This window comes from Ochotona curzoniae, unplaced genomic scaffold (assembly GCF_017591425.1).
Source record: "Ochotona curzoniae isolate NIBS_2020 unplaced genomic scaffold, NIBS_Ocur_1.0 patch75, whole genome shotgun sequence".
NCBI lineage: Eukaryota > Metazoa > Chordata > Mammalia > Lagomorpha > Ochotonidae > Ochotona > Ochotona curzoniae.
In genome coordinates this window covers 172,803-196,549 of record NW_024467056.1, presented here as the reverse complement: position 1 = coordinate 196,549, position 23,747 = coordinate 172,803, and the positions used below count along the sequence as shown (strand labels likewise).

Genomic DNA, 23,747 nt, shown 5'->3' with positions numbered 1-23,747 from the left:
AGGCAGTTCAAGTGCTCAGACCTCTGCCACCCACGTGGGTGACCCCCCAAGTGGAGGTCTGGACTCCTGGCTTCCAGGACCAGGCTCTTGCAGCCATCTGTAGAGTGAATCAGTGGATGGAAGATTTCTCATTCTTTCTGTGTGTAACTCTGCCTCTCAAATAAGTACATCTGAGATTAAAATAAATCAGTAAGTAAAAGAGGTAATCAGCAACTCTGGGTAGCAGGCAGTACACCACGCAGGCTGTGCAGGGGGCAGGATCCCAGGCAGTTTCAAGGACAGCTGAGCCTGTAGGTCTGGCTGGCTGGACAAAGTTTTGAGGTTAACTTCTGCTAGCTTTCTTTTAGATTTATTTATTTTTATTGGAAAGGCAGATTTTTATATAGAGAAAAGGTCTTCGATTTGCTGGTTCACTCCTCAAACGGTCTCAACAGCTGACTGACACTGAGCCAATCCGAAGCCAGGAACCAGGCCTCCTACATAGCTGCAGAGTCCCATATGCAGGGGGCTGGACAGGAAGCAGATCAACCAGGAGATGAATTGGCGCCTATACGGATTGCCTTGCCAGGCACTTGCAAGCAAAAGAATTAGCCAACTGAGCCATCCCGCCATGCCCCATTCCTGCTAGGTTTTTGAACAAAGACTTTAAGGGGGTGGGGTTTGGAAGCACAAGAGGCCGGATTTCCCATTAAGGACTGGCACAAAGGCCAGAGGAGTGGGCACTTGTCTCCACAAGACGGTCATTCACGCAGTGCTACCTGGCTGTGAAGCCTTTCTCACGGTCCCCGTGAGCAGCCCGGGTGGTCACACCGCTGCCGGGTGCGGAGCTCTGCACGTGGTCACGCGCGCGGCTGACCGCCCAGGTGTCTGAGGGACCCCTGGCGCGGCCATGGCAGTCGTGTGTGTCGACAGAGCTGCGCCTGCTTGACCTCAAACGGCGTGTCCTGGGTGCCTCTAACAGGCCTAAGGCACAGTGGGGCCTCGCAGGCGGTCCCTCCGGCGCTCAGCGGCCCGCGACGCCAACAGAAGACACCGGAGCACTCGGCCGACCCGCCTGAGGCGGCGCGGCGCAGCGGGGCGGAAGCCGGACGCAGGACGCCCGCGGCGGCGGAAGCGCGGCGGCGGGGCAAGATGGCGGCGCCCAGGTGGGCCGTGAGTAAGTAGGTGGAGGAGCGGTCGGAGCAACGCCACAGTAATCGGGGTGGAGGACCCAGAGGCCGTTTATCAGAACCCGCTACGGAGCGGCTGCGGCGCCTTGCGTGCACAGATCTCGGCCAAGGCATCTCATCCACGCGCAGCAAGCCCCGAGACGCTGTGGTAGGCGCTTTACCCTCGCTAAATTCCTGTTGTTATGCACAGGCTGGACTTGGGATAGGTTAAGCAACTTGCTCAGCTGCACATACCTAGCTGGAGCTGAAAAAGCAGGTGTCTGTCACCGCCGCTCCCACCCCCCGCCGGGTCTCGAATTCTCTCCTGTGTGGAGAGGTGGGCTGCATGTGACCCTTGGATCCTAAGACATCCACGGAGAAGGGAGTGGAATCGTTTTCACGTCTGCCAGAGTTGAGTTGTTAACATGCTGTAAATTTTCCCTTTATTGAGTTCAGTCTTCCTTCGGGCTGTCTGGGTGGGCCCTGGAGCGAAGAGATTTACCCCTTGTTTCTTGGCAAGACTTCTCCACCTCTAGATACAGTTTAATGACTCTGGCTGTTGAAGTCATGACCAACACAACTAGTGTTGTGTGCTTGCCGGGTGTGAGACTGTCTGATTCCTTTGTGTAAATTTAACACCCCCGTGAGCCAGGGACAGTTGCTGGGAGAAGCAGGTGCAGTACTCAGAGTCCAGTTTTGTGGTAAAGCTCACAGGTAGTCCAAGCAGAGCCTGGATTTAATGCAGGCAGTCCTTTAACCTAGGGGTCAGCCCCATCCAGTAAAGGGCACACCTGTGTATGCTCTTGGCTGTCACTCAACAAATACATCCGCTCATTAGAGGTTCTATATTAAATTTAAGGCAAAAAGCTGAAGACACGTATTTGTCCCACTCCATCCACTTCTCTTGGCACTTTTTCATTTTCTCCCTTCAGTATTCAGTCTTGTTAAACTTTGGGGATTTTCTTGCCTCCGAAATCCCATAATACCAGTTTTTTCATGTCTTTTTTTTTTTTTCCTTACTCACTGGGATGCACTGCTTTTGTAAGTGTATGCAGGACTTCCTGAAGCTTCAGAGAAAATGTGCCTTATGATAAAAGAACATATAGATTTAGATTTCTTTGCAGCAAAATTACCTTTTAAGTAGCTAAAGCTTTTTAAAAATTGTTGTTTAAATGAGATTGAAAGAGACAAAAAGAGAAAGGGCTCTCGTTGTCCTCACTCCAATGCCTGTAGGCCTGGAGTCATGAACTGGAGTGATAGAAACCCAGCTACCAGAGCTGTCACATTAGCATGAAACTGGAGCAGGATCAAAGCTATGGGGTACAGGCGCCTTTTTTTCTTCTTCTTCTTCATTTCAGAATGATTTGTTAATTTCATTTCACGGCAGATTGACAGGCAGCGGTAGCAGCTATATGGAACATTGCACGATGTTGAGGTTGGCAAATCATGAAGCATATGGAACTTCTAGGAAACCAAATTTTTTTATGTCTACCAAAGTCTGCCTTCAGTGATGGCTCTTTTAGAGCTGGGTTGGACTCCAAATGACAAAATAGGGGACTGGTGTTGTAACGTAGTGGGTTAAGCTGCTGCCTTGAATGCCAGCATTCTTTGTGAATGCTGGAATAAATCCTAGCTGCTGGTGAAGACAGGAGACAGCTTAGTCCATTCTTTTTTTAAAAAAAGACTTATTTATGTTCATTGGAAAGGCAATTTTACAGAAAAAAAGGAGAGACAAAGAGAAAGATCTTTTACCCACTGTTTTACTCCTCAATTCGTTGAAAAGGCCAAAACTGAGCCATCCGAAGACAGGAACTTCTTCTGGGTCTCACACGGGTGCAGGGTCCCAAGGCTTTGGGCCATCCTCTACTGCTTTCCCATAAGTTAGAAGCTATATGGGAAGTGGAATAGCCAGAACAAAAACTGGTGCCCATATGGGATCCTGGTACTTGCGAGGTGAGGCTTTAACCAGTGGGCCATCATACCAGGCCCAACTTAGTCAATTTGTAAAAACAAAACAAAACAAACAAAAAATAATCCCAAAGGGTTGTCTCCTTTTATAGCAGACAGAATCAATGAAGCTAAAGACTTACTAGGAGATCAAGCTAAAAACAGAAGCAAATGTATGATGAATTTTTAGCTCCTGTTAGTTGATGTATCTGAGTACCAACTTTTATATCAGAATGCCTCAGAAACCACCCAAAGCAAAAAGATCTAGCATTTTGACTCAGCCCCTTAGAACTCAGGCTTGTTTCACCTTAATTTCTGTATCTTTATAATCCCTGTATCTCTGCCCAGATAGAGTAACTTTTTCATTTTCAGAGTAAACTTCGAAAAAAATGTTTTAGTAGGGCCCGAAGCAGTAGCCTAGTGGGTAAAGTTCTCATTTTGTATGTGCCAGGATCCCATATAGACACTGGTTCTAATCCCAGCAACCCCGTTTCACATGTACCTCCCTGCCTGTGGCCTGGAAATACAGTCGAGGAAGGCCCAAGGCCTTGGGACCCTGCACCCGGGTGGGAGACCCGGAAGACCTCCTGGCTCCTGGCTTGGGATTGGCTCAGCTCCAGCCATTGCGACCACTTCGGGAGTGAACCATCAAACAGAAGATCTTCCTCTCTGTCTCTCCTCTGTATATCTGTCTTTCCTTTTTTTTTTTTTTTTTAAGACTTATTTATTTTTATCACAAAGTCAGATATACAGAGAGCAGGAGAGATAGAGAGGAAGATCTCAAGTCCTATGATTCACTCCCCAAGTGAGCGCAACGGCTGGTGCTGTGCCGATCCAAAGTCAGAAGCCAGGAATCTCCTCCAGGTATCCTACGCGGGTGCAGGATCCCAAGCTTTGAGTAGTCCTCGACTGTTTTCCCATGCCACAAGCAGTGAGCTGGATGGGAAGTGGAGCAGCCAGGATTAGAACCAGCGCCAATATGGGATCCTGGCGCATTCAAGGCGAGGATTTTAGCTGCTAGACCACGCCTCCGGGCCCCTATGTCTGCTTTTCAAATAAAAATAACTAAATAAATCTTAATAAATAAATAAATCTTTAAAAAAAAAGATTTGTTTTTATTGGAAAGTTAAGGGGGAGAGACAGAGAACAAGATTTTCCATCTGATGCTTTGCTTTGCTCCCCAAGCAGCCGCAACAGCCAGAGCTGTGCTGATCTAAAACCAGGAGACCAGAGCCTCTTCCAGATCTCCCACACGGGTGCAGGGTCCTAAGGCTTTGGGTTGTCCTCGACTGCTTTCCCGGGCCACAAGCAGGAAGCTAGATGGGAAGTGGGACCGCCACAATGCAAACCAGAGCCTTTATGGGATCCTTGTGCAGTGAAAGCAAGGACTTTAGCCTCTAGGCTGTCACACTAGGCTGGACACTTTTCTTAATAGTAGCAAGCTCAGGAGTTCCAGACTAGTCAGCCAGCTTTACAGACATATTTTGCTTGGCGATACCAAGAAGTTTTTGTTTGTTTAATTGAGAGAGAATTTACATGCCATGAAATTCACCATTTTGAAGTATATGATTAAATGCTTTTGAATAGACACCATGTTGCAACCAGCATCACTCTCTAGTTCAAGAACATTTTCACTCTGTGAAAGAAGCTTCACATGCCCTAGCAGTGAAACCACTGCCTCCTCTGACTCCCTCACCCCTGGCAAGTCTGCTCCCTGTCTGTGTGGATTTGGCTGTTCTGGACATTTCATGTAAATAGAGCTATACAAGATGAAGCCCCTTGTGACTGGCTTCTTTTAGCTGCCGTAACATATACAAGAGCTACATGTTCTTCCCCGTGTCTTCAAAGCCTGTCCCCTCCACATGGATATACCACTTTGTCCTTCAGTTTCATGAACATTTATATTGCTTCGGCTTTGGCTATTATGAATAATGTTGTTTGGAACATTGATGTACATATTTTTGGTGAACATATGTTTTTATTTTTGTTGGTATATACCTGGCAGTTGAATTGTTGGATCATATGGTATCACTATGTTTAACTTTTTGAGGGTATGCCAAGCTAGCTGTACCATTTTTTTCATAGCAGCTAGCTGTACCATTTTCATTCCCCACCAGGATTATATCCAGGTGCCATTTTCTCCATATCTTAGTCAACACTTGTTATTCACATCTTCCCTGCTCTTTTTTTTTTAAGACTTTCTTTTTTGAAAGGCAGAGAGACCCAGAAAGAAAGAAACACCTTTCATCTTCTGATACACTCCCTTAAATGTCCACAACAGCTGGGGCTGAGTTGGGCCAAAGCAAGGAACCTGAAAGTCAGTCAGAATTTCCCTCGTAGGCTACAAAGACCATTACCTGTTTCCTCCCAGGCTGTACTTTAGCAGGAAGGTAGAATTTAAAGTAGAGTCAGGACTTGAACCCAGGCACCCCACACCCAAGCTGGGATGCTGCCCTCCAAGCAGCATTGTAACCACTATGCTAAAACCTTCCCCCACCTTGTGGTTGTGATTTCCAGTTCTATAATGACTGATGATGACATTTGTCCATTTTTTTCAATTGGATTATTTGTCTTTTATTTTTGAGTTGTAAAAGTTCTCTGTATGGGCCCAGTGTAACAGACTAGTGGCTAAATCCTCGCCTTGCATCTGCTGCAATCCCATATAGGTGCTGGCTCATGTCCTGGCTGCTCCACTTCCCATCCAGCTCCCTGCTTGTACCCTAGGAAAGCAGTAGAAGATGGCCCAAAGCCTTGGGATCCTGCACCCGTGTAAAAGACCCAGAAGAAGCTCCTGGCTCCTGGCTTTGGATGGAATCAGTTCTGGCCAATGTGGCCATCTGGGAAATGAATCAATGGGTGGAGGATCTTTTTGTTGTTTCTTCTCTGTAAATCTGCCTTTCTAATTAAAATAAATAAATCTAAAAGCAAAACTCATATTTTTAAAAAAGTTTTCTGTATAATCTAAATGTAGTCTTTTACCAGTTAACATGATTTGCGAACATTTTCTCCCATTCTATAAGTTGTTTTTTTACATTGTTGACAATGATGATCTTTGCAACACAGAAGTATAATTTTGATGAATTCCGTTTTATGTTTGGTTGCATTTGGTGCTGTATTTAAGATCTTTGTCACCTATTCTGAGATCACAAAGAGTTTTATAATTTTAGCTCTTTTATGGAGGTGTTTGACTAATTTTGAATCAGGTTTTTGAATGATATGAGACAGGGGAAGGTCAGACACCATCCTTTTACATATGGCTATCCAGTTATCCAGTTATCTGAAAACCATTTGTTGAAAACACAGTTTGAGTGCCCCTAATCTGATAATCTGAAGGCTGAAATGCTTCAAGATCTGATTTTTTTTTTTTTTTAATTTGAGAGGCAGAGAAGAGAGACTATAGAGAGCTCTCATTTGTTGCTGATTCATTCCCCAACTGCTGACAAGGGTCTGGGCCAGGGCAGAAGCCAGGAGCCAGGAAGCCATGTCAGGGCACCCGCGTGGGTGGTGGAGCCTCATTACTTGAGCCATCACTGTTGGCTCTCGGGATCTGCGTCAGCCAGGAAGCTGGAGTCAGGAGTGGAGCCAGGTATGTGATTCAGGTTCACAGACATGGGATGCAGATATCCTAACCATCGTGTTAGCAACCAGGCCAGATAGCTGTGCATATATTCTGAAATCTAAACAAGCTCCAAACTCTAAAACCTTTTTGATCCCAGTCATTTCAGAACTACTCAGCCTGTACTCTTCTTCTTCATTTGAAAATCTTGTCCTTGTTGGAACTCTATCAGCTATAACTCTGTCAAGTTAGTCTGGACTCTCAAGTCCATCTGTATATCTTTCCGCATACTAGTAAGGTCTGATACCAGTTGCTTTGTATTTGAAATTGGAAAAGTGTAACCTTTCCAACCTAGTTCTTTTACAAATATTTTTGGTTGGTTGTGTTCCTTGCATTGATATATGAATTTTAGGGCCAAATAGTCAATTTCTACAAACACAGGCAATTGGAATTTTGAAAGACATTGCATTGAATCTGGAGATTTGGTCGGTATTTCCATCCTAATAATATTAAGTATTCCAATTTGTGAGCACAGGATGTATTTCTGGTTGTTTGGGTCTTCTTTAATTCAACAGTGTTTTATATCTTTCAGTTGGCAAGTCTTGAACCTCTTGGCTTATATTTATTCTGAAATATTTTTTTCTTTTTTCTGATGGTATTGTAAATTAAATTATTTTCTTAATTCCATTTTCTTATTGTTCTTTGCTAGTCTGTAGACATGCAAATGATTTTTATGTATTGGCCTTTTTCAGCTCAGGCTTGTTTTGTTATTTTTTTAAAATAAATTGACAGCTTTCATTTATTAGGCATGCAGTTTTTTGGGACATTTGTTTTGAAAGGCAGAGATGTACATACAGAGTAAGCTCCCATTCCCTGATTCTTTTTTTTTTTTTTTTTAAGATTTAATTTTATTTGAAAGTCAGATATACAGAGAGGAAGAAACATAGAGAGGAAGATCTTCTGTCCGATGATTCACTCCCCAAGTAAGCACAACGGCCGGTGCTATGCCAATCTGAAGCCAGGATCCAGGAACTTCTTCCAGGTCTCCCACACAGATGCAGGGTCCCAAGGCTTTGGGCTGTCCTCAACTGCTTTCCCAGGCCACAAGCAGGGAGCTGGATGGGAAGTGGAGCTGCCGGGATTAGAACTGGCACCCATATGGGATCCTGGTGCATTCAAGGAGAGGACTTTAGCAGCTAGGCTACAGCGCTGGGCCACATCCCCTGGTTCTTTCCCAATGCCGATAGTAGCCCAGGCTGAAGCTAGGAGCCAATAACAGTCCATTTCTCACATGAACCACAGAGACCCAGCCTGTATTTGAGCTGAGACCTAAACCCAGGCACTCCAGAATGGGTGTGAGCATCCCAACCATGTTTTAACCTCTGTGCTGAATGCACAGGCAGGTACACAGTCATCTGCATTTTTTCGGGCCTTTTGCTGCTTTAATTCTAGTGTTTTGTCACCCACAGATGTGAACAACCTGAGTTGGCTCTAAGTCCTGTTGCTAAGCTAGTGACATCAGAGAGGGCAGAGGAGGCCGGCAGTGGCCACAAGGGCAGGTGTGATAGAAGAGCATGAGTTTTCCTGAAACCGTGGAGGCTCAGGCTCTTTAACAGCCTCACAGAGACTCAGGGTTCAGTCACCCACAGCCCATCCTGTGTCTTGCTCCTAGGGGTGAGTAAGAGGGAAGCGCCCCTGGAAGCTGTGCTGAGGAGGCAACATGCTGTCAAGACCCAAGCTAGGGGAGTCCGAGGTGGACCTACTGCGCTTCCAGAGTCAGTTTCTTGCATCTGGTGTGACTCCGGCTGCAAAACTGGTGAAGAGAGCGAACAGGAGAGGTGGCGATGCCAGCACCACCCAGCCCCCACCACAGGACCATCGGGACGTGGTGACACTGGACAGTAAGTGCCATGGGGTCGCCCTCTTCCTCCTACAGTTGAGTGCTGCCCTTTGTTGTCTCTGTGGCTGCAGCACCATCTTACACATGAAGGAACTGGAGCCCAGAGGTGCCATCTGTCACCCAAGGGTGGTCTGGCTGGAGCCTCAGTCTCAGGACAGCTTCCTTGCTCTATATGGCTCCCCTTGCCTGGTGTTTTCCAGGAAGGGGTGAACGTCCTAACGTCTGGGTTTTGTTTATTTATTTATATTTCAGATCTCCCAGATTTGCCTCCAGCTTTGGTTCCTGCTCCTCCCAAGAGAGCCAGGCCCAGCCCCAGCCAGTGCCTGCCTGTGGATGAGGACCTTGAAGAGAGGTTGAGCAGACACGATCAGCACATCACTGCAGTCCTGACCAAGATCATTGTGCGTCTTGCCCCAGCTGAGGGCTACGAGGCGTCGTCCTAGGGCAGCAGGGGTGATGGAGCATAGGGTCTGCACATTCCTAGAGGGGGTGACTCAGAAAGGTAGACCTGGGGAGGTGGGTGCTCGGCTCAGCAGGGAGGATGCTGTTTGAGATGCCCATGCCGCATGTCAAGTGCCTGGTTTAGAGGTCCAGCTTCGCTTGGCAGCCAGCTTTCTACCAGTATACCCCTGGCAGGCAGCAGGTGGTGGTTCAAATTCTTGGGTGCCTGTTACTCATGTGAAGGACTTGAACAGAGTTTGGGTTCCTAGCTTTTGTGGGCAATGGGGAGTAAAACTGTAGAGAGAAGATCTCTCTCTCTCTGTCTGTCTTGTCTTTCTGCTTTTCAAAATGTTTTTAAAAAGGCAGGTCGCTCTTGCCCCCTGCAGTGATTGTTGGGGCTGGGATGAGATCACAGTGTCCTGAGCAAGATGGATTTCTGACGAAGCACAGTGAGAGTCTCATTGTGCAGAGCTGGGCTAGCATCCAGCCTGGGTGACAGCCACCTCATCACTGCCTTGTGCTTGGTTGATACAGGAAAGAGATACAAGTTCAATGGCTGTGACGCTGCCCGTGCCCAGTGGTGTTGCCTTCCCCGCTGTGTTCCATCGCTCACGGGAGAGACAGGTAGGCAGATAACTGGATGGTGTGTGGGGAGCAGTGGGGAGTCTCCTGGTGCTTGATGCATGCAGATAGGTGGGTTTCATGACGATGAGCAGGTATGCTTAGAAAGCACCACCAGGCCCAACACTTTGTGTACCTACCTTCATTTAGCCCTCGTCATAGAGCCACGTGGAATAGCCAGCCTCCTCCCTATTATTCAGATGAGAAAACAACCTGTTCCAAAGAGATACATACCTTGGTTCATACTGTATACCGTCTTTGTGGAAGAGCCAGAACTTCAGCCAAGCCCGTTAGATTTAAAGACCTGTGCTTCTGTAGGACACTGCTTTTTCTTCTCACTACGATTGTGACCCCTGGAGAGGGAACAAAAATGCCTTCTTGTGCCCTAAGTTTAGAGGAGTCGAGGGGAAAGCACAGTTAGGAGTGTCGACGCTTGGGGATTTTATGCCCTACAGGAGAAGCCAGCAATGTGTGGTAGGAAAAGCATCTTTGCCCAGGAGATTGCAGCAAGACGGACATCTGAAGCTGAGGTGTCCCCAGCCAGGGACGCCACAACCCACCTGGACCCACCACAGGGTGAGCTGGGGTTGTGGGTTGCTTAGACTTAACCCTTCAGGAAGATAGGATTATCCAGTCGTTTCTGGATACACATCTCCCCTGCCTGGGATGGGAGGTGCATTTGAGCCATCATGAGAGGAAGCCATCTCATGTCTTTACATAGACAACTGAGTTTTTGGTGCTGGGATCCATAAGTGGACCTGGCCCTTATGTGACCCAGTAAGAAAGGGAATTAGGTAGAGGTGTTGCGCAGACATTCTGTGCAGGATGCGAGTTATCAGCAGATGGGATGAGTGCAGGTCCCCGGGGAGGGCAGCGGTGTAGACCTCCAAAAGTCAATTCTGGGGGAAACCTTCCATGAAGGCCCAAGGGGATGTGAGGGCAGAAAAGCGAGATGTGCCCCACATGTGCCTACAGTCCATGCTGGCCGCTCCACCACACCCAGGCCATCTCTAGGATCTGCACCCATCTGTAGAGCCAATAGTGTTGCAAACTGAAGGTCAGGGCAGTGACGCTGATTGTGCACCTTTGCCCAGGTGCTGTGGCCTGTGAGGCACCCACTCCCAGGGACCAGGGCTGTCAGCTTACAGGCCATGCCCCGGGCTCTGAGGGACCCCTCCTGGCCACGGAGAAGAGACTCGGGAAGCAAGAGGCTGAACAGGAATCCCGGATCATCCACGAAGAGAACATGGCAATAATGCAGGCCATGTCCCATGAGGAGATCATGCAGGCACAGCAGGAGCTGCTGGCTCAGCTCGGTAAGGTGCCGGCCGTGGGCCCAGCTGGTCTGGAAAGGCTCAAGAAATCCAAGAAATCCATGTCTTGGGCTACCCTGCATTGTTTTGTGTTGATGCTAGTCCTGGGAGGGAGGGAGCACTTACCTCCTGTCACTTAAGCGAGTGCCCACTCACCTCCTGTCACTTAAGCGAGTGCCACGGCTCCATGCGAAGATATTCTCCCCAGGTAACATGGGCAGGGATTGCCGATCTGTTTGGTTTCCCAGGCCTGTGCTGAATTGTGACACTCTGCTACCCCATTGGAATGTGCATTCTGCCTTGTTTTCAGCCACACTTGGTAGAAGTACAGAATGTTCCCTTAGGTGACAGCATCCTGTGCTTCACCTCCCCCAGTTTCTGTGACCCAGACACCCCCAGTCAGTCTTCTTCCCCACTGTGTGACCACTCAGGGCTCATCAGGTGCTTAGTAACAGGTGCATGAGTGCAGGAGCCAAGAAAAGAGGAGTGTTCCCTTAAGTATCCTCCCTCCCACCCAGGTCAGCATTCATTCAGTTACTCCATAGCCACTTCCTTGGGACCTGTGACCTGGCTGCCAAGGGCAGTGACAGACACAAGAACCTAGACTAAAGCACTGTAGGAGGTGGAGGCCCTGCAGGTGAGAGCTGAGGGGGGAGCTCAGGACAGGGCTGGCTAGTGCTGGCACTGACCTTAGTGCCCAGAGGCAGGCAGTGTTTGACAGGTGCTGGCTCTATGGGAACTGGGGAGAATGCTCCTCACTCACCCTCCCTCCCCCTGCACCTCTAGACCCCAACCTCGTTGCTTTTGTGAGGTCTCGCGGCTGTGCACATGAGCAGGCAGCCAAGAACGCCACCAAGGTTCAGGGGCCAGGAGGACCCTCGGCAGACGTTGCCAAAGAGAAGGCTGTCGTGACATCTTCCGCCAGTGAACCCAGGAGGGAAGACAAACTGGAGCCAGAAGCCCCAGGTTTGGAGGAGGGGGGCTGTCCTTTGGTCGCTAAGAGTAGGCCTGGCCAATAGAAGAAGAGAGAAGGTTCTCTGCTCTTGGACTTGGAGCATCAATCCTCATTACTGGCTTTAAATTGGCCTCCAATTAGCTGCCTATCGTCTTCCTGCACATGCTTCCTGTGTTCTTATCCTGTCGCTGCTTCTTGTCCCCCTGCCCGGCGAGGGTCCCCTGGGTGACATGGCCACGGCAAACCCCTCCCTGCCCTGCCTGTAGTTTCCCCAGCTCCCAGCTCCCTCGTCCTATAGCTCATCCTGTCCCTTCTGTCCATGCTCAGGGTGGGGGGGAAAGGTGGCAGGGCCAGGGCAATGGGAGAAGGAGAATGTGATGGAAGCTGATGAGCGTGCCAGGCCAGACACAGAGAGGCCAGCAAAAACCCTTGCTTCCCAGAAACTCAATTATTTCATTAGGGATTAACAGAAGAAGAAATTGAATTACGGCAGCCAGGAACCTCTTGCCCTGGGAGTAGGTCTGGGCCAGCCAAGCAGGTCAGGTGGGAGTAGGGATGAGGAAGGAAGAGGATGTTAGAGAGGGGGTTCTGTATGCTGCCCCCAGAACAAAGTGGCTGCCCCTTCCCCGTGTGGAGAGCTATGCCTCCCAGAGATGCAGCCTATGTCCCTCCTCCCAACACATTGCATGGAGTTGGTAATGGTCTTGAGCTCTACTGGAGACATTTGCCTGCTGCCCAGGCCTAGTCTCGTGTTAACCACACCTGAGATAGAAGCTGCTAGATCCTGAGGCAGAGGAGGGCATGGCAGCTGCCGGGTGATGGGAGGGAGCCCCTGGGCCAGGGAGTCCTTTAGGAAGTATGCACACTTCCTTCCCCCCAGCTCTGGCCCTGCCCGTGACCCCCCACAAAGAGTGGCTGCACATGGACACTGTAGAACTGGAAAAACTCCACTGGACCCAGGACCTGCCCCCACTGCGGCAGCAGAGGACGCAGCAGGTGGGAAGGGCCAGGCGGCCCAGGAGGGCTGCATGGCGGGGGTGGGGTGGGCTGCCCTCTCATACATAGAACTCAGGCCCTTCACTTCCACTTATCCCTGACTCCACCCTCCTTTCCTGGCACCCTACCCAGCCAAAGGCCAGATGAGCCCCATTTCCCACCAGAAATAGAGTCAGGACCCGAGCCTTGAAAGGCCTGGGATTCAGGTAAGGGTGGGTGAAGGGAGGAAGTGGCTGCAGTGCCTCCAAGCCTACCATCCTTGTCTCCCTTCCTCAGAGGATGCAGGCTCGATTCAGTCTCCAGGGAGAGCTGCTGGCTGCAGATGCAGATCTGCCTACCCATCTAGGTCTGCACCATCATGGAGAGGAGCCTGAGGTGAGCTCGGGGCCCAGACAGGGCTTTGAGCCACCCCTGGAGGAGGACCTGTATGGTGACCTTTAGCCTCCCGTGTGCCTTGTTCCTGATTATGACCTTGCTATCCATTCCATTTTGTAGCTGCAAAACCTTGCTCTTTTCTCGCTCCTATTCTGGTCACTGCTAGAACTTGCCAACCCATTTTGGCACCATGCTTACCACACTCTCCCCAAGCTGTTCCTTCACAGGACTGCCTGCCCAGTTCCTCTGGTGCCACTCTGGCTGTGCCTTACCTCATAAAGCACCCTGCCCCATACCGCTCACAGGATAAACCCCTGTCCCTCAGCAAGGCCCGACAGTGCTTCAGTCTGGTCCTGCTGGCCTTGCAGCCACTTCTCTGCTGCTACTGCACTGTCCCCTCCCTGCAGACCCCTGTGCTCAGTGACCTCCAGAACCTGTGGCAGGGTGGACCATTACCCTTAACTGCAGGCTTTGCTGTCCACTCAGCCACATACCCTTCCAGGCCCCCTGCTCCTACCCTTGGGTTGCAGGGGATGCACGCAGGACTGCATCCCTGCATCTGCCTTGTGAGCTGCTCCTCGCTTCTGTCCCAGCCTCAGGCTCCTGGAGAGCAGAGTCTGGGGAGTCATGTAGTCACCTCTATTGAGTACTTCTGAGGCACCGCCCTGGCTCTCAGCTCCTTCTGATTTCTTGTGTCTCCCACAGAGAGCAGGGTATTCCCTCCAGGAGCTGTTTCACCTGACCCGCAGCCAAGTGTCCCAGCAGAGATCACTGGCACTACAGGTGTTGTCCCAGATCCTCAGCAGGGTGAGTGCACTCCTGGCCTCTGGGCTGCTCCCACCCCAGTCCCTAGCCTAGGACCTGACATTTCCCCTCCTCCAGCCCCTGCATACTCTGGCCCACTGCTCCATGTGCTAGCTGTGAGCCAGACCAGGCAGGTCCTCAGTGGGCACTTGAAGGGTTGGGGCAAAGACACATGAAGTGCATGTGGCACTTCAGCATGCAGCAGAGTTCTCTCTCTTTCTGCCACCAAGGCCCAGGCTGGTGAGTTTGCGGACCAGCTCGTGGGCAGCGTCTTACGTCTCCTGTTGGATGCTGGTTTCCTCTTCCTGCTGCGCTTCTCCCTGGATGACCGAGTGGATGGCGTCATTGCAGCCGCTGTCCGGGCCCTCCGGGTCCTTCTGGTGGCTCCTAGGGACGAGGTAGATCGACGTCTCTACTCCCCATGCTGGGCGTGCTCTGAATGGCCTTGCTGGCACTCCCTGCATCCCGAGGGTCCTGACACTCACAAAGCTTGCCTTTTCACTCCCACTCTCCACCCCTACTCCCTCTCCTCCCCAACCCCCATTTGCTGTCTTATGGCAGGAGCTCCTGGACAGATCCTTCTCTTGGTACCATGGAGCACTGGTGTTCCCTCTGATGCCCAGCCAGGAGGACGAGGACGATGAGGATGAGGATGAAGAGCCACCAGGAGAAAAGGCAAAGGGCAAGAACCCAGAGAAGGAAAGACGAGCCCCACCTGACCTGGCCCGACATGATGTCATCAAGGTAAAGGGAAAGTTCTCTTCCCACCCTGTGACCTGGGGAGTCCCCCACATAGAGCAAGAGGGACATCAAGTTTATCTCACCCTCAGGGACTCCTGGCCACCAACCTGCTACCACGGCTGCGCTACATCCTGGAGGTATCCTGTCCAGGACCCATGGTAGTCCTCGACATCCTGGCCGTGCTCGTCCGCCTGGCCCGCCATTCCCTGGAGGCAGCCACAAGGGTGAGAGAGAAGGAGGCCAGGAAGGGGCAACAAGGTGGGCCTGCTCCTGACCCTCTGCCTCCCTGCCTCGTCTGTCCTCCTGTCTCCCACAGGTCCTAGAGTGCCCTCGGCTGATAGAGACCATAGTTCGAGAATTCCTGCCCATCAGCTGGTCTCCTGTGGGAATGGGGCCTACCCCTAGTCTACACGGAGTGCCCTGTGCCATGGCCATGAAACTGCTGAGAGTCCTGGCCTCAGCTGGGAGGAACATTGCGGCCCGGCTGGTATGCAGGATGTGGGGCAGAAGTGCAACTGGGTGGGAGCCTGGCAGAGACTCCTACCCCTGAGTGGTCAGTGCATGCCCTGCTCCTCTTTGGTCTAGTTAGAAACGTAGCAGAAACCAGGTGACCAGGAGGTCTGTGACCTCTTGTCATGATTTGAAGTTCTCTGTCCAGACCCCAGATCAAGAGAGCCACACGTGCCCTGGACTCATCACCCAGAACTCAGTGGCCCTAGGAAAGGTGCCCAGTGCTTGCCAGAAAGAGTGGAAGTGGATGAGGATGTCTCAGCCCTGTCCAGGGTCTGGCCCTGGGGAGAGCTGAGCCGAGGGGGACCTGGCCCCCCCTAAGCCCCAGCTCTGTCTACCTGCCCCTAGTTGAATGGCTTTGACCTCCGGAGCCGCCTACGCCGCTTCATCGCTGAGGCACCCCAGGATCTGGCCTTGCCTCCAGAGGAAGCCGAGGCACTGAGCACTGAGGCCTTCCGCCTGTGGGCTGTGGCTGCCTCCTACAGCCAGGGCGGGGACCTTTATAGGTGAGGAGAGGCAGTTGGGAGGGCTGCAGGCTCCCTTGTTGGCCCCATCCGTTCTACCCTTTGGGCCTGTCCCTTGACCCGGTCATGGTTTGAGGTCCTCAGCTTAGAAGGAGGTGAAGAATGAGGAAGCAGGTGAAGGGACTTGGGGGTAAGAATGTGCCAAGAAGTGCTGGAAAAGCCCAGCCTGGCTATTCTGTGCATGGCACCTTAGTGTCTCATTCAGACTTGAAATTCCCTGCACTGGGGGCAGCCCTAAAGGGCCCCCTCTTCCCCAGAGTGCTCTGGCTCCCAAGGCCTTCTCCTTTCTGCTCCTCCTGCAGGTCGCTGTGGCATGCCAGGCCTTGGAGTCCCCTGTCCCTTCTTACATTGACAGCCTGTGACCCTTCCCTCCCAGGGAACTCTACCCAGTGCTGGTGCGGGCCTTGCAGGCTGTGTCCACGGAGCTAGCTGCGGACTGCCCGCCACCCCTCCCCATGCAGCGCATAGCTTCCCTGCTCAGCCTGCTCACCCAGCTGACCCTGGCAGCTGCCGGCACCCAACCAGAGTCCCTCAGGTAAGTTGGGGCTGTGAGCCTCCCAACCAGGATGTCCCACCAGCCATACCAGGCCCACTGGGCCCTGCTCCACAGGACTCAGTGGCTGCAGTTGAGAGGGGAATGAGGAAGCTCTCCAGCTCACCATGGCCATTTTCCACCCTCCCGCAGTGAGCCTGCTGAGGCTGGCCTGTCGGCACCCCCATCCTCGGTCACTTGGACACAGGTGTCTGGGCTGCAGCTTCTTGTGGAGCCCTGTCTGAGAAAGTCCTTGAACTTGCTGCCCAGACCTGAGAAGTGGAATGCTCTGGGCCCAGTGCCAACCGCCTGCCTGCTATTCCTGAGCGCCTACTATCAGGCCTGGAGCCAGCAAGTGAGTCTTGCCTACCTGCCTCCTGCCATGTCCCTGTGCCTACCTCTATCCACGTTCTTCTCACCTGCTCCCTCTGCCTCTCTTTCTCTCTTTCTCTCTCCTGCCTCCCCGTTCCCACCTTTTTTTCTACAGCTGTTTATATTTATAATGTATTTGAAGGACAGAGTAATAGAGACTTAAGGAAAGTCAGAGTTTTTCCATCTTGCCGGACGCCTACAGTCCTGGGAGGTCAACAACATCCAGGACTGGTCCAGGTCAAAGCCAGGAGCCAAAAACTCTGGGTCTCCTTTGTGGATGGCAGGGGATCCAGTATCTGAGCTTTCATTTGCTGCCCCCAGCCTTTGCCTTGGTCTTGCCTGGCTATTGCAACATTTGGGAGTGAACCAGTGGATGGAGGAACTCTCATAAAAAGAGGAGCTTGGGCCCGAAATGGTAGCCTAGTGGCTACCTTGAGCATGCTAGGATCCCATATGGGACACCGGTTCTAGTTCCGGCAGCCCTGCTTCCCATCCAGCTCCTTGCTTGTATCCTGGGAAAGCAGTTGAGGAAGGCACAAGATCCTGCACCCCTGTGGGAGACCTGGAAGAAGCTTCTGGCTCCTGGCTTTGGATTGGCTCAGTTCCAGCTGTTGCAGTTGCTTGGGGAGTGAATCATCAGGCGGAAGATCTTCCTCTCTGTCTCTCCTCTTCTCTGTAAATCTGACTTTCCAATAAAAAATAAAATAAATCTTAAAAAAAAAAGAGGAGCTCAAATTGGAGGAGCTCAAATAAAAACTGAAAATAAATTTTAAAAAGAGATCAGCATGCAGAAGTCACCTCCAAGCTGGCCTTTGGGGTTTCTGGAACAGGGGTGCTGGCTGGGGCACACAGCATCCTTGGCCACAAGTTCAGTGAGCCCCTTGGTCCTCCAGCCAGGTTTGTGCCCAGAGGACTGGCTTGAAGATGCGGAGCGCCTGTCACGGGAGCTACTGCTGCCACTGCTGGACCAGTCCACCCTGGACGGCCTTTGGGATTCACTTGGGTATGTACCGTGTGTGTGTGTGTGTTTATCTGGGGGCGGGAGGGGAGAAGGAGAGGCATCCATCTCCCTGTGGGATTCTTGGGTCTAATTTGCTGACCCAGCCCAGGATGTAGCGACTCTAGGCCAGCAGGCAGCCCACTGTGCGTGCCCTGAGCACTGTAGACGCCGGCATGCACATTTGTGCCCTGCTGCTGGTCCATCAGACCAGTGGTCCCCCAAGCTTCTGCATTTTGCCTCCAGGTCCTGCTCCCCTCTCTGCAACCCACTGTCCTGCGCTCCAGCCCCTGAAGCCCTCCCCAGCCTTGTGTCGCTGGGCTGCACAGGAGGCTGCCCCCAGCTCAGCCTAGCTGGCTCGGCCTCGCCCTTCCCATTCCTTACCGCCCTCCTTGTCCTCTTCAATACTCTTGCCCGGATCCACAAGGGGCTATGTGGCCAGGTAAGTGAGGCCTTGGGACCTGGGGAGGGGCCGATGAGGAGGGGGAATAAAAGAGCAAGAATCAAGAGGAAAGGGGGAGATCAGCGCCTGGGGAAGGACGCTCTCATTGCCAAGCGCTGATGTTGGCTGGAGGCAGGCAGCTGCCTGGGGAGTCCCAGAAGTCATCAGATCCCATCTCTAACTTGGACAAACTCCCTTTTCCTCAGCTGGGTGCTGTATTGGCTGCCCCAGGACTCCAGAGTTATTTGGTGCAGTGCATGGCCCCTCGGGCCGCCCCACTCCTCACACCCTTCTCTGCGTGGGCTCTGCGTCATGAGTACCATCTGCAGTACCTGGCCCTCGCCCTGGCTCAGAAAGCGGTGGGTTCCTCCATGTGCTGGCTTCTACCCCACCCCTCACCCTGGAGCTACACCCTCCCCACTTCCTTGCCTCTCTCCACTTTGTCCCTCTCACCTGTCTCCCTCCAATCTCACCCCTACACTGACTTACTCCCTGCCTTTTTCATGGGCAGTCAATATGCCAGCCCATGCCAGCCACCAGTGCTGCGCTGCATCATGCCACAGCCTTGGCCCTGCTGAGCCGGCTGCTGCCTGGAAGTGAGCACCTCGCCCACGAGCTGTTGCTGAGCTTTGTGTTCCGCCTGGAGTTTCTCCCGTAAGTCTAGGCCCAGGGACATCAGGGTTGTTGCCTTCCTGGGACTGGTTAAGCAAACAGCCCTGGCTGGGGCTGAATTGTCTGGGCTGTCATTTCCTCATCAGTTGAGATGAGCTGAAGCGCATCCCTGTGTGGCTGAGAGCTGGCGTTAGGGAACATTTCTGGGCCTCCCTGCAGTGTCTGTGCCATGAATCTCTGTTAACCTCATCTTTACTGCATCTTTATTCCAAGACACAGAGTCTTAATGTAAACTCGCCCAGGGCAGCCAGCCCTACCTGTTACTCAGCCTGTGGGAGGGTGTGGGGGTACAGAGCAGGCTGGAACCTGGACACTATGGGACCAGCACCCACTCTTGGCTTTTGGTCCCTGTTACAGAGAAAGTACATCAGGAGGCCCGGAGGCTGCTGACTTCTCTGACCAGCTCTCCTTAGTGAGCAGCGGGGATCCCCGGAGCCGGCGAGGGGCTCTGCTGGTGCAGGCCTGCCAGGACCTCCCCAGTATCCGCAGCTGCTACCTGACCCACTGCTCGCCGGCCCGAGCCAGCCTGCTGGCTTCCCAGGCCTTGTACCGAGGGGAGCTCCAGCAGGTCCCCAGCCTGCTGCTCCCTGTGCCTAAGGAGCCGCTCCTGCCCACCGACTGGCCCTTCCTGCCGCTGATTCATCTCTACCACCGCACTTCTGCCTGTGCCTCAGGGCTCCCGCCACCTGATGCGGAGGCCACAGCCCTGCGCAGCCTGCAGTGGGTACTGCTTCTAGAGAGCTGGCGGCCCCAGGCGCTCTACGCTGTGCCTCCAGGAGCCCGCCTGGCACGACTCATGTGTGTGTTCCTGGCAGACAGCGAGCTGTTCCGGGAGACCCCAGTGCAGCATCTGGTGGCTGCCCTCCTGGTCCGCCTCTGTCACCCTCAGGTCTTGCCAAGCCTCAAGCTGGACTGCCCACTTCCTGGCCTGACATCTTTCCCCGACCTCTATGCCAGCTTCCTGGAACATTTCGAGGCTGTCTCTTTTGGGGACCACCTCTTTGGGGCCCTGGTCCTCCTTCCCCTGCAGCGTCGGTTCAGCGTCACCTTGCGCCTTGCCCTCTTTGGGGAGCATCTGGGAGCCTTGAGAGCCCTGAGTCTGCCTCTGACTCAGGTATTTCTTCAGCCCACCAGGGCCTGTGAGGGCATCCTGCACTAGGCCTCAGGGCAGACCTGGGCAGTGGGGAGCTTGGATGGGCCTCATGTGAAACATGCCAGGCCCAGCTTCCTATGCAGTAGGAAATCTTGCAGTCTGGCTAAGGAGTCGTTTACCAAAGTCCGTGAGAATGGGAATGACTCCTATTCTAGGGATTAAGATCAGGATAGAGGGTGGAGGGAGATCAAGGTGGGCATCCTCTAAGAGAAAGGTGGTGTGGGGGTGGCAGGGTTTGACCTGACACCCAAGGGGAAGGTGTGAGGGAAGGGGATAGGGAGTCGAGCTTTAGAAGGCACCAGCATAAGGGAGTTTATGTTGGGGCTCGTGGGGAGATAAGGCTGGGGGCAGAGTCTCACAGGCCCTCAGCCGCAGGCTAAGCTGTCATAAACAGCAAAGAGTTAGGATATGATGAGATGTAAGTATACTCTACACCTATAAAGAAAAATACTTACTGGGAAATGGAGGACCTGTTTAGGAATCGAGAAGAGCATTGAGGTCATTTGTAACTTCACTACAAACTTTACTACACAGGGAAACCATTTTGGTTTTCTAATCTCTTTAAAATATTTTTCCAGCCCTTTTTTTAATGTGCTTATATATTTTTATGAAATCAGTGTTACTTTAATAAGGTTATTTTTTTAACATTATATAGTATAAACATTTCCCGTATCTGTTCTTCAAGCAGTCAACACTGTAAACGTTATCACATAACCCATCATGTGGCCGTGCCGCAGTTTATCAGAGCCTCTTGCTGGGTATGTGGAGTGCTGCAAAATGTGTCCTATTTTAAGGAACACTATGATAATGAGCACAGGACATAAACTTTACCTGTGCTTCTCTTGTGGTCATCTCCATGTAGAATCAGTAGCTTTTTCGAAAGAGAATTGCATGTCTACAAAATGTGAACTTCCAAAAAACTTGACATTGTGATTGAGCAGCTGCATGTGACCCTTTGAAAATTTCAATACTGAGTTCATTCAGTGAGTGCCATCAGGCAGCGGGAATGCACAGTTGCTTCTCAGACCCCACCATCCCCCACTTGCTGCTCTGTCATCTTTAACCTTGACTGTTGTGTGAGGGGAGGATGGCTGCCTGTCCAGTGTCCGACTCCTGTCCTTATGACTTGGTGTGTGCGAGACCATCAGCCACCCACCATGTCACCCATGGGTACACCTTCCCACACTCAGCCTCAGCATGTCTCTACCCCCTATCACAGTTGCCCGTGCCCTTGGAGTGCTACACGGGGCCTCCCGAAGACAACCTGGACCTCCTTCAGCTCTACTTCCGGGCCCTGGTTACGGGTGCACTGCGTCCTCATTGGTGCCCCGTGCTCTATGCTGTGGCTGTGGCTCACATCAACAGCTTCATCTTCTCCCAGGACCCAAAGAGCTCGGTAGGTTCCAGCCTCATCTTCAAAGGAGGGAAAGGAGCCAGTGACTCAACCAGCTCAGAGCCAGCTGGGCAAGGGTTGCAGGCCAAGCAAGGCTTGCTGTGAGCACCCACCCTTGGTTCAGAGCTACCTGGCCCAATTTTGTGTTTAGGATGAGGTAAAGGCTGCCCGCAGGAGTATGCTGCAGAAAACATGGCTGCTGACAAATGAGGTAAGCACAGGAGGGCAAGGGTGGGAGATGAGTGGACCATGGGGACAAGGACCTCCCCAAGATACAGTCACCCACCACGCTGTCTGTTCCCTCCCTGCAGGGTCTCCGGCAGCACCTCCTCCACTATAAGCTTCCTGACTGCAGCCTCCCAGAAGGCTTCGAGCTGTATTCCCAGTTGCCCCCGTTGCGTCAGCAATACCTGCAGAGACTGGCCTCAGGGGCGCTCCCCAGTGGGGTGTCTGAGACCTAGTGTAGTTGCTGCAGATGGAGAGATGGATACATCCGCCAGCGTTCACCAGCAGACACCTGGCTGGCCGTGGTGTCCTGAAGTCGGGCAGGTGGCAGAGAAGCCAGCACAAAGCTTGTCTCCCTCCTGTGTTGCTGGAGCTCGGTGGGAACAGAATGAGCCTGGCCACTTCTGATACCTGCTGGGGAGTGTAGGGGGCCTCAGCCATTCTCCGCCCCTTTGAAATGGGACAGAGCACGCCTCCCCTCACCCACACCACTCTCACCCTGGGCCAGAACACATGAACACTGCTGATGGGCATTGTAATAAAGGTTTTTGACAAACCTCTTTGGTTCCTGTCGTATTAGTTGGGTGTTGGTATCCAAGGGCTGGGCTGGCCCATGGCACGGAGAGTTCCTCCAGAACTCAGCATTCCACCAGATGGACAAGTGTTCTCAGTGAGATCAGCATCTGCTCTGACGGTGCGCTGTGCCTGAGGGCTGCTCTCCTGAGTCAGAAAGAAACCAAAACTCAAGGTAGTTTAGTAGCTGCCACATGTCACCATCTCCACTGTGAATGAGCTTTGCAGGGAGGATAGGCCAGAACCAGGGAGGAGTAGAGAAACCATGCATTCAGGCTCTCTGTCTAATCTGGTAGTTTTTAGATGGGTCTTGACTCTGGATTCAAACACTTAGGCTTTCTGGCCTTGTTGGCCATATGTATTACTAACTCCTGTTTGTAGGTTAACAGGGGCAGTGTAATGTGCCAGAATTCATCCTGTAGGTAGGTCAAAAGAAGCCACTCCTATATGGAATTGCTCAACTCAAAATTATCCAGTAAGTTTTATTAACCATTTCCTAACTATATTTGCAAATACTAGTGGTTCTCAAATTTACATGGCCTAATATTACCATGTTAAGAACCAATGGGCCCAGGCCCAGCACGGTGGCGCAAGTGATTAAAGTCCTCGCCCTGCACGCCCGGGATCCCATATGGGCGCCGGTTCTATCCTGGCAGCCCCGCTTCCCATCCAGCTCCCTGCCTGTGGCCTGGGAAAATGGTCGAGGACGGCCCAAAGCTTTGGGACCCTGCACCCACGTGGGAGACCCGGAAGAGGCTCCTGGCTTCGGATGGCATAGCATCGACTGTTGCGCTCACTTGGGGAGTGAATCATGGGACAGAAGATCTTCCTCTCTGTGTATATCATGTGGCACAGGTCCCCGCCTAGCACGCCCGGGATCCCATATGGGCGCCGGTTCTAATCCGCTTCCCTTCCAGCTCCTGCCTGTCAGTGCTTTGGGACCCTGCACCTGCGTGGGAGACCCGGAAGAGGCTCCTGGCTTCGGATCGGCATAGTATCGGCCCGTTGCGCTCAAGTGAATCATCGGATGGAAGATCTTCCTCTCTGTCTCTCCTCTCTGTATATCCGCCTTTCCAATGAGAAAATAATAAAAATAAATCTTTAAAAAAAAAAAAAAAAAAAAAAAAAAAAGGGGCCCGGCGCGATGGCGCAAGTGGTTAAAGGTCCTCGCCTTGCACGCCCGGGATCCCATATGGGCGCCGGTTCTAATCCCGGCAGCCCCGCTTCCCATCCAGCTCCCTGCCAGTGGCCCAGGAAAGCAGTCGAGGACAGCCCAAAGCTTTGGGACTCTGCGCCCGCGTGGGAGACCCGGAAGAGGCTCCTGGCTTTGGATCGGCATAGCATCGGCCCGTTGCGCTCACTTGGGGAGTGAATCATCGGACGGAAGATCTTCCTTTCTGTCTCTCCTCTCTGTATATCCGCCTTTCCAATGAAAAAATAATAAAAATAAATCTTAAATAAATAAATAAATAAATAAATAAATCTTTAAAAAAAAAACAATGGGCCCGGCGCCATGGCCTAGAGGCTAAAGTCCTCGCCCTGAACGTGCCAGGATCC

General features: G+C 52.1%; 1 protein-coding gene across 1 annotated transcript; it reads left to right on the top strand.

Moving 5' to 3' along the window:
• Positions 1-1,149: 1,149 nt before the first annotated feature.
• On the top strand, positions 1,150-22,168 carry LOC121168196 (RNA polymerase II-associated protein 1-like). Its single transcript, XM_040998082.1, has 25 exons — positions 1,150-1,317; positions 8,324-8,552; positions 8,804-8,952; positions 9,527-9,616; positions 10,069-10,189; positions 10,708-10,929; positions 11,713-11,892; positions 12,762-12,877; positions 13,154-13,252; positions 13,958-14,059; positions 14,287-14,454; positions 14,618-14,800; positions 14,887-15,021; positions 15,114-15,284; positions 15,656-15,813; positions 16,208-16,366; positions 16,517-16,718; positions 17,629-17,738; positions 17,979-18,174; positions 18,381-18,533; positions 18,686-18,828; positions 19,204-19,960; positions 21,219-21,395; positions 21,544-21,603; positions 21,704-22,168. The coding sequence occupies exons 2-25, from the start codon at positions 8,372-8,374 to the stop codon at positions 21,851-21,853; spliced, it is 4,182 nt and encodes a 1,393-aa protein (XP_040854016.1). The 5' UTR covers positions 1,150-1,317; positions 8,324-8,371; the 3' UTR covers positions 21,854-22,168.
• Positions 22,169-23,747: the final 1,579 nt, after the last annotated feature.